Below are 10,657 nucleotides of genomic sequence, written 5' to 3' on the forward strand. Positions count from 1 at the left end.
TCGGTTTTTCCGACCGTTTCGTTCCAACCGTCGAAACCATCGTTCAAAACCTTCGTGCAAGATCGAGGTTTGAGGGGCCCTTTAGAGCGGTCGCTACCCAGCCTGCTCTTCAGATTTTGGTTTTGGCAGTGAGCTGTCACAAAAATGACCAGGCCAGAGCTTGGGTCTAATAACCGCCATAAAACAATCAGCTTAACATAATAAATTTTTCAAAGCAAATTGTAGAATCTAGAGATGCACTTTCTTATTTGTTTCTTTACCATTTAAAAATACCGGAATTTTTTATAAAGTAAGGTGCGTCATATATTCGAGGTATATTATATTTATATTTATTAATGAAAGAAGTGATCAAAACCGCGACTAACTGATTGAAGTAACATGAGAGCACAAAATTGCCTAATTTATGTTTTTTAAATTTAAAAAAAAAATCAAAATTAGTTGGAAAACAAATATGCTCCTTTTGTTCAAATGCTTACGGCTTATGGTTGATTAAGTTCCACGCTTTTTTAGCACTGTCAGTTTGGTGTCGCGACGTCCAAGAAGCGAAATTTCGAGTTTTAGTGAAAACACTCGCTAACTCTTTTGTTAACATAACTGTGATAAAAAAGTCTCTGTTTTAATTTTAAATTTTATGCAAATTGTGTTTTAAATTTGAGAAAAAACGCTAGTTTTCAATATCATGACGAAACACTTGCAAACTACATTTATTCCAAATTTCACAAATCACATAGTGAGAAACTTAACTTAACTTAACTTAATCAATTAGTCACGCATTCTAAAATAATCGGAATTAACAAAAAAAAATTACTAAATATCATAGACTAATGTATCGCAAATGATTTTTAAGGTACTTTTTTTGATTACAATAAAAAATATGCCATGTGAGCATTATTTTGAAAAATGGGATTGGGTGTTTGGTTCTATATGCCTCAAAAATCGCTAAAACTTACAAACTACATTTTTAAAGCGTCGCGACGACAAAATTATTGGTGATAAAAAACAAGTTTTTGCTTCCGGTTCTGTATAACAAATGCATAGGAACGTGAAATAGGTGGTTGTTCCTAGTACAGAAATCCTTATTAATATAAGAGGTTTTTTTTAAACATTTTTCCTGTGGTCCAATTAATTGCAGTGCAAAAATAAAAATTCAGTTCTATTATTTTCCTATTGTCATTTCCAAGAAAGAGCTATTATTTCACAAACAGCTGGACCTCTTGGTTTCGTCAAACTACCTGACCCCATCATAAATTTTGTGCTTGTGAAGAAGTACTAATTTCTGTGGTTTGCCGGCAATTGCTGGTTGTAAATTACAAAATTTCAACTTCGATTTAAAATCTAAAATTTTACGCTGCAAATACTCAATTAATTATTGGAATATTTTTGAAAACTTAGGACCGTTGCATTCAGAACGACTTGCTTTACAATCCGATTGGATTCATTTTTGATACAACAACGCAAACCGAAGTTACAGTCTTCAGCCAAAGTTGATGCAGTGTAATTACCGTTCCAGAGGTGATATCAATAAAAAAAATTATGCAGTATGTAGATAACTACAAGGACAGTATATATTCTAAATTTCAGTTTTCTAGTCCAAACCGTTTTTGAGTTATGAAGGCTCCAGTTTACACTGCATTGCCCATAAGGATTTTAGGTAGCGGCCGCTCTTAAAAGTTTGTTGACCATAACTATGTTGTAAATCAACAAATCGCCACACAAATGAAAATAATTACGTAGAAATAACCTTCATTGAGTTTATTGGTTTTACACTGAGGGTCGTCTTTACCTGAGGCGAAAGAAAAAAACAGACAGCATTCCGAAATCACTAAAAATTAAAAGTTTAAACAAAACTACAGACGCCCTCATTAATAAATTGACTTTTTCTTGCGCCAATCGGTTCGTTTCGAAAATATGTAGCGTTGTTACTAAGTCAAATTTTAATAAAGTAAAATATAACTTGCTAAAATCGAAAAATAGTATATTATGAAACGAGTTTCATAATGGAGTTTCATAATGAACGTTTTGCCGCACGAACGCTTTTAAAGTAGTAAGTGCGGCAAAATGCATTATGAACAAGTATCATACGCTATTTTTTCTATTTCGCCTTATTTTAAACGAAAAAACTTGATTTCCAAATCTAGGGAATTTTAGGGTAGTTGGCATTTGCAAAATGTTCGGGAAAAAAATTCGAAGTAGCCAAATCCAATTTTAGTCAGTTTGACAAGTGTGACGTTTTGAGGTTACCGGAGCGCAAGGAAGCCAAGAGAGCGAAGATGTTGATCATGATATAATGGTTCTTTTGCATCCAAAGAGTTTTTCTCCGATGAATTATTAAGCCAAGTGTACAACAAGAAATAATAGTTTATTGATCGATTTATCATGGTTTTTTTCAAAACCAAAATCTAAATTGTCAACGTTGACGGCAGGTTGACGGTTCGTCTGCTGCAAACCTAAGAAAAATATAAGTTCCTGGAAATATTGGCACGGGATTGGTCCATTACGATACCGAAATACGCTCAAACGCGTATCGAAATATCTTCATTATGAACGCGAAATAGAAAAAAATATTTATAAAACCAAGATATAAATCTCATAGGGTAAGGTCACTACAATTTTTTGTGCTTTTTCAAACACAAAAAACCCCATCTAAATAGCTCTCTTCGTTTTCGTGTAATTTTGTACGAACTTTTACATTAAAACGCCCTATCTTCAAATTTGGATAGTTCAACCTTAAGCCTCATTTCAACGGTCCGTTCTAGAGAGAAACAAATTCGATTTACGATGGAATTTGAGTTATTGCACCATATTTTGCGGTCGGAAAATTTGCAAATCCTATTGCACCCTTGGTTTACAATCCTCTGCTCCAATTTGGGCGGACAAGCTGGTTGAAACGCCGAACCACCAGACGGACTGCTACATTTGATAATAACCAGCAGGTTTAATTACTCCAATTCTTTCAGTTTGAACACTAAATAACACATATAAATGTGGTTTAATTTTAATAAAGTAGTCGATAAATGTAGATGAACCTATCATTGTATGAAAACAGACGTGAATGAATGCAGTTAGGTACGTTTCTTATCTCTGTGAGTAGATTTAAACTTTTGAAGTATATTTGAATTATATTATAAAATATATTTTTGTGGATTTGGGCAGATTTATTACCTGAAGATTTGAATTTTTAATTTCGTTCTATGAATTGAATTTTCTGGATTTTAATGAAAGTTGAATGAAAATGCCTATTCCAAATTCTGGAACCATTTTACTTTGCTCTAATTGTGAAAAAAGAAACAATTTTTAAAGTTTATATTGAAATTTTTAAAATAAGAACGGTATGTCATTGAAGGTCCTACGGCGACCAATGAGAGACAGCGGAGAAGTTAAAGTAGTGTCACGTCTTGACGGGGTCTTTCAATCATGACACAGTTTTAGGAGTGTTTATCGTTTTATTCCTAACTTTTCCTACTAACTACATTGATAAACACTAGAATATAATAAACTCAAAAATAATTACAATATATCGGTAGGGGTTGGCATTGTCCCACTGGATCACAACTCACTCGCTACCTTAATAACCACTACTACTACTGGCTAACTACTCTTTGTACGTCGCCCATGTCACCTCGTTTCCGCAAGATTACTTTGCTAGTCCTTCGTTTTAGAGTGCTAGCTAAGCCACTTGCGAAAACCCGGTGCAACGAACAAAGGTAGTTAGTTAACCTGTTGGTCGTCGCATTTATTATTAACTGCTGATCCTTTAAAAATTGTTGTTCTGACAATTAACTTATTGCCTAAACCTTAACTATATTATCCTAACCATTTACATCTCTATCTTATGCCTAATCTCCTCTTCTGTCCCGCATTTCCCTCATGTCCGGAAACATTGACTCTTTACATCCTGCCACTAGCTTCGACTAGAAGAACAAAGCAGCACTTCCCCACACCTCGGAGTGGAACCCTTCCAACTGCACTGACGGGTCCTTCTAGGTGTGAAAACTTGTACTGCTCTGGAGTAAGGCTTCACCTTGGTTTCTCTTGGGTTATACGTTTTCCTTGACCATTTAGGAGCTCTTACTCAAAAGGATCTTGCTTAGGTTTTCAGGAAAGTTGCGTGGTTACAGGATTCTCAATAAGGGTGAGGTTAAGTAAACAGGGAAAAAGAATGGTCGATCTCGTTGTTCTCGCCGCTCCTTCGGCACCATGTATCAACTCAAGTAGCATTGACCTGAAGCTGTCCCTTTCAAATCCGCAGTTTCTTCTCGGTTCCGTTGAGGTCACTCTGCCTCCACTTCGCCTTCCGGTTCTTTGATGACACTCCTGGAAGTGTGATGTTTCTTCTAGCCTACCACTAGGACAGTCGGTCTTGTCGTGACATCTCAGACGGTCCATCGGTGATGGGGACAAACAAAAGACAACAATTACAAACTAATAGATTTAACTCATAATCCAACCTTACAAGCTAATTACAAATTACTCTGACGTTTACATGGATTATCTTACTCTAAAACTGCTGACAACAAGAATGCGACCATGATATTGTTGTTGTCTGGCCGACCTTCACTTTTCGATCAGCTGTTTCATTAAGCGCGTTACTCATATTTTTCAACCCAAATAAAATTTAAAGCTCCCCTCTTTTATTTTTTGTCAAAAAAAGTTTCCCGTTTTTCCCTCTTTTCTTTGTGCCTGTCTGCTTACCTTAATTTAATCTCTTTCTTCTTCGCTCAAATTCCTAGGTGAGTAGAATGTAATATTGGCACTCTGCCCCTTTGCTAATCCGAGTAGGGTCTCCTTCCCTATCTCCACATGGCACGTGCTCTACGTTACCCTACTGTCCTCCTCTGGCAGTCTCTGACTTACCCCAGGGAGGGTAACTGTTTTCTTCATACTTCTTCCTACAAATCTTGATTCCTTTGATTCATGCTTCCTCCTACAAATGAGTTTAATAATTGAATAACCAAAAATTTTGAAAAAATCAAAATTTAGACATCTAATTAGAAAATCTAAATTTGACCCATAGATGACGCCACTTTCAAAACTAAAATAAGGTCACTAGATCAAATTGTCTGTTTTATAAAACAGACACTTTGATCTAGTGACCTTAAACTAAAAATTTGTGGGATATTGAAATACAACGTAGTTTTCACGTAATTCTGAAATTTTTAATAACAAAAACTTTAAATTTGACTTAAAGATAGTGCCAGTTTTAAAAATCAAGCGGCACAAACTGATTTTGTTCTACAATTCTGTACTTTTTGAATTTTATTTTGAAGTCTATAATTTGTCCCCGAGATAACGTCACTTTGAAAGTCAAGAGGTGAATTTGGAACAAAAATTAAAATTTCAACATAATTTTACAAGTTTTGATTTTTAAGGTTCTAAATCTGACCCAGAGAACGCTATTTTATATTCAAAATTTTGGATATTTAAAATCTCAAATTTGATTCAGAGAAGACGCCACTTTCAAAAATCAAATTTGATCTAAATTTTTCAAAAAGTTTTTGGTAGAATTACTTATTTTAAAATTCCAAATTTGCCAGCGAGATGGCAATGCTTTTTAAATTTAAGCGGGAAATTTACAATTCTGCAAGTTATGATATCCAAAGTTTCAAATTTGACTCAGTGCGTCATTCTAGTGTTACCAACGGTACTCACTTATTTATGACGAAGATTTCGATGCAGAGTTTGTCATCAACAAGAACTAAAAAAAGAAAAACGCGGAGACGATCTTCTTCATTTTATCGTAGCTGAAATGTGTCGGACTTTGACCACGTCTTCAGTTTTCGTTAAGAAGCGTCTTCATGAGCACTACTATTAGTCTTTTTCAGGAGAACAAACTAAATTTCCATCTCCCCACACAGCAGGAGAAACGTTTCTTTGATGTACTTGATCTTTCGGAAAATCGCTCAATTTGGAGGATGACAACTCATATGCGGTAAATCTAGAATTTTTACAAAAACGGGCGTCAAGTAAAAGTACCTCAACATCAACAAGCTAATTGAGCTCAAACTCTTGACGATCAAGTTTTTGGTGGATAATTTTCGTCAAAAACTCCAGAAAAAGCGTCGGTCGTTGAAAAAAACACAACGTGCTTCAAAATGGCAAGTTTTCGGCCGAAGCGTGACGAGGGACTTGAAAATGTCGTAATGCATTCGACATTTTACTCAAAAATTACAAACGATAAAAAATTGGAATTACAAGAACAAAAAATATTTTCATTTTTATAACTCTTCCGGTTATATCGGAGGCAGTAGAGAACTTGCGCATTTTAAATTGAAACATTCTTGGATTCTATTAGTATGTACAACATATTCATAAAACCTAGTGATATTTGTCTTTCTTTAAGATGAAGTTTGGGTGTGCATTGTAAATAAAGAAGGAAACCAAAAACACCTACCGTCAGAATAATTTCAGCTTGGGCCACTATTTAAGGCTTAAATTGGCGTTGAAAAGAAAAGTAATCATAACCAATTCTACTTTGAGGAATAATGTGAGCATTTTATTGGTTATAAATTTTATTCCGGGGAATGTTCTGGTTTAAAAAGCATTATTTCTTCCTTGATTTCGTTGGGGCTATTTATGTTGTGTGGATATGTTGTGGAATGTAGAGTGTTTTCTGCGAAGATGAAAACATTGACCAATTTTCTTGGTTGGTGGTATCTCAGCCTGCCTAAAGAGATGTTACCAAGATTCCTAAAACCAATTTGTCTGTTTATGCTGCATATTTAAGATATTTTACACATACCTCGGAAGATAGTTCATCAGACCAACAACTACTAGTGTCTACTTTAAATTCAGAGTCCGTTTCTTTTAAGTATATTAATAGTGCCTCTTTGTCATAGGAATTGTCCCAGTTCTGTACGTAATCGAATATGTCTTTTTGGTCCTCATCTCTGACTGTTAAATCAGCGCCTCTGCCATACAAATACCTCACGTTTCTTAAACAACCGTTTTTACCAGCGACAAGTAGAGACGTTTGTCCGTTCTTATTGCAAGCATTGAGATCAAAATTTCGCTTTAGTAAAAAGTCTATCATCTGGAAGTTTGCATCATTTGTTTGTGATGCACTGTGTAAAACAGTGTTCCCATCATTATCATCAACTGCCAAGTCAGCGTTTAGGCGATGGAGATGTGCAACGTTCTCAAAGCATCCAACTTCACAAGCTATGTTAATTGCAGTGCGACCTTGCTTAGTGCGAGCGTCGATATTTATACCCAGTTTTAGTAAGAAATTCATTATTTGAATGTTTTCACATTTAGAAGATGCTGCGAAGTGTAACGGTGTATAGCCGCGATCATCAACGATTGTGAAGTCAGCGTTGTAGCTGTGCAGAAATTGCACATTTGCATAGCAACTATTCCAGCAAGCATAGTGTAATGCGGTCTGACCATATGTGTTGAGAGCATTAAGGTGGAGACCTTTGTCCATTAAAGATTTCGCTATTTCAAGATTTTTGTTTTCTATTTGCATTAAGTAGTGAAAAACTGTACAATTTGTGATGTCTAAAATAGTCACATCTGCATGGTTTTCTATTAAGATTTTAGTGCTTTGAAAAAAACCACTTTTGCTTGCGAAATGAAGTGCGTTGACCTTGACTCCTTTTGTTATTAATAATTTTAACATTTCTGTGTTCTCTTTCCGACTGTGCATTTCATAGTAAAATAGACTTTTCGCATTAGATAGTGCAATCTAATGTGTTGCCCATCTCATCTTGAATATTAACATCCATTCCATTTTCGATCAAAATTTTAGCGCTTTCACAAAAATCTCTTTCGATTGCGAGATGAAGGGCAGTTTTCCCTTTTTTATCTTGAGCGTTGTTGTTGACTCCTTTCGTTATCAATAATTTTAACATTTCTGTGTTCTCGTACCAACTTTGCATTAGATAGTGCACTGACGTGTTGCCCATCTCATCTTGAATAGTAACATCCATTCCATTTTCGATCAAAATTTTAGCGGTTTCACAAAAACCTCTTTCGATTGCGAGATGAAGGGCAGTTTTCCCTTTTTTATCTTGAGCGTTGTTGTTGACTCCTTTCGTTATCAATAATTTTAACACTTCTGTGTTTTCTTTCCGACTTTGCATTAGATAGTGCAATGACGTGTTGCCCATCTCATCTTGAATAGTAACATCCATTCCATTTTCGCTCAAAATTTTAGCGCTTTCACAAAAATCTCTTTCGATTGCGAGATGAAGTGAGTTTTCTTTTCTTTATTTTGAACGTTGACGTTGACTCCTTTCATTATCAATAATTTTAACACTTCTGTGTTTTCTTTCCGACTTTGCATTAGATAGTGCAATGACGTGTTGCCCATCTTATCTTGAATAGTAACATCCATTCCATTTTCGATCAAAATTTTAGCGCTTTCACAAAAATCTCTTTCGATTGCGAGATGAAGTGCAGTTTTCTTTTCTTTATTTTGAACGTTGACGTTGACTCCTTTCATTATCAATAATTTTAACACTTCTGTGTTTTCTTTCCGACTTTGCATTAGATAGTGCAATGACGTGTTGCCCATCTCATCTTGAATAGTAACATCCATTCCATTTTCGCTCAAAATTTTAGCGCTTTCACAAAAATCTCTTTCGATTGCGAGATGAAGTGCAGTTTTCTTTTCTTTATTTTGAACGTTGACGTTGACTCCTTTCATTATCAATAATTTTAACACTTCTGTGTTTTCTTTCCGACTTTGCATTAGATAGTGCAATGACGTGTTGCCCATCTTATCTTGAATAGTAACATCCATTCCATTTTCGATCAAAATTTTAGCGCTTTCACAAAAATCTCTTTCGATTGCGAGATGAAGTGCAGTTTTCTTTTCTTTATTTTGAACGTTGACGTTGACTCCTTTCATTATCAATAATTTTAACACTTCTGTGTTTTCTTTCCGACTTTGCATTAGATAGTGCAATGACGTGTTGCCCATCTCATCTTGAATAGTAACATCCATTCCATTTTCGATCAAAATTTTAGCGCTTTCACAAAAACCTCTTTTGATTGCGAGATGAAGTGCAGTTTTCCCTTCTTCATTTTGAGCGTTGACGTTGACTCCTTTCGTTATCAATAATTTTAACATTTCTGTGTTCTCTTCCTCACTTTCCATTAGATAGTGCAATGACGTGTTGCCCATCTTATCTTGAATAGTAACATCCATTCCATTTTCGACCAAAATTTTAGCGCTTTCACGAAAACCTCTTTTGATTGCGAGATGAAGTGCAGTTTTCCCTTCTTCATTTTGAGCGTTGACGTTGACTCCTTTCGTTATCAATAATTTTAACATTCCTGTGTTCTCTTCCTCACTTTCCATTAGATAGTGCAATGACGTGTTGCCCATCTTATCTTGAATAGTAACATCCATTCCATTTTCGATCAAAATTTTAGCGCTTTCACAAAAATCTCTTTCGATTGCGAGATGAAGTGCAGTTTTCCCTTCTTTATTTTGAGCGTTGACGGTGACTCCTTTCGTTATCAATAATTTTAACATTTCTGTGTTCTCCTCCCAACTTTTCATAAGATAGTGCAATAGCGTGTTGCCCACCTTATTTTTAATAGTGACATCCATTCCATTTTCGATCAAAATTTTAGCGCTTTCACAAAAATCTCTTTTGATTGCGAGATGAAGTGCAGTTTTCCCTTCTTTATTTTGAGCGTTGACGTTGACTCCTTTCGTTATCAATAATTTTAACATTTCTGTGTTCTCTTTCCGACTTTGCATTAGATAGTGCAATGACGTGTTGCCCATCTCATCTTGAATAGTAACATCCATTCCATTTTCGATCAAAATTTTAGCGCTTTCACAAAAATCTCTTTCGATTGCGAGATGAAGTGCAGTTTTCCCTTTTTTATTTTGAGCGTTGACGTTGACTCCTTTCGTTATCAATAATTTTAACATTTCTGTGTTCTCTTTCCGACTTTGCATTAGATAGTGCAATGACGTGTTGCCCATCTCATCTTGACTAGTAATATCCATTCCATTTTCGATCAAAATTTTGGCATTACTAGAACGATTTTTGAGTGCCAGATGAAGTGCAGTTTGACCTTTAGCATTTTGAGCTTTGATATCGACGCCATACTTTTGTACCATTTTCATGACTTCTTCATTAAGATTTTGATTTTTCACCAAATGATGCAGAATTGTGTTTCCACCACTGCACTCTGCTCCCTTTTGTATCAACGTGTCAAACATGTCGTAGTATCCGTAGTAAGAAGCAAAATCTAGAGGATTGTAGTCGCCATTCCCATATTTCATAAACATGTTGTTTATATTTCTGTCATTTATATTGTCTAATATGATTTCAACTGTTTCGATATTTTGTTTTCTTTCTTTGGTGCAATCATCATTTGTGCAACCTTTAATGGCCACATGCAACAAATAGATATTATCAAAAATATTAGATAACGATTCACAAGCCAATCTTGGGATTTCTTGTAACATTTTCTTAAACAAATTGGTGTAACCTAAAGCCGATACATAAATTGCAAAACTTTCAATTTTAAAGCTACGTAAATGAAAGCTTTTGGATATTTCTTTATATGTCAAAATGTCTATCTCAATGGATCTCACTATCGGATATAAACTCCCTCGATAAAGTGAATATTCCAAGCAATCAAACTGAAATAAATTGTCTCGTTGATGCACATCTTTCAATTCTTTAGCCAA

The 10,657-nt window shown here is 35.1% G+C and overlaps 1 protein-coding gene across 2 annotated transcripts; it reads right to left on the bottom strand.

Annotated features, from left to right (window-relative positions):
- Positions 1–3,423: 3,423 nt before the first annotated feature.
- On the bottom strand, positions 3,424–8,934 carry LOC148176632 (B-cell lymphoma 3 protein homolog). Of its 2 annotated transcripts, XM_088034247.1 has the most exons (4): positions 6,740–8,934; positions 6,392–6,687; positions 5,650–5,935; positions 3,424–4,924 (listed from the first exon to the last, which is right to left on the bottom strand). In XM_088034247.1, exons 1-2 carry the CDS (start codon positions 7,643–7,645, stop codon positions 6,676–6,678), a joined length of 918 nt encoding a protein of 305 aa, XP_087890373.1. In that variant the 5' UTR covers positions 7,646–8,934; the 3' UTR covers positions 3,424–4,924; positions 5,650–5,935; positions 6,392–6,675. The 2 variants fall into 2 exon arrangements, with proteins under 2 accessions (XP_087890373.1, XP_087890374.1); XM_088034248.1 differs by lacking the exon at positions 5,650–5,935.
- Between the last annotated feature and the right edge of the window lie 1,723 nt (positions 8,935–10,657).

Source organism: Gnatocerus cornutus, chromosome 4 (genome assembly GCF_029298725.1).
Source record: "Gnatocerus cornutus isolate USDA-ARS CGAHR chromosome 4, icGnaCorn1.1, whole genome shotgun sequence".
Taxonomy (NCBI): domain Eukaryota; kingdom Metazoa; phylum Arthropoda; class Insecta; order Coleoptera; family Tenebrionidae; genus Gnatocerus; species Gnatocerus cornutus.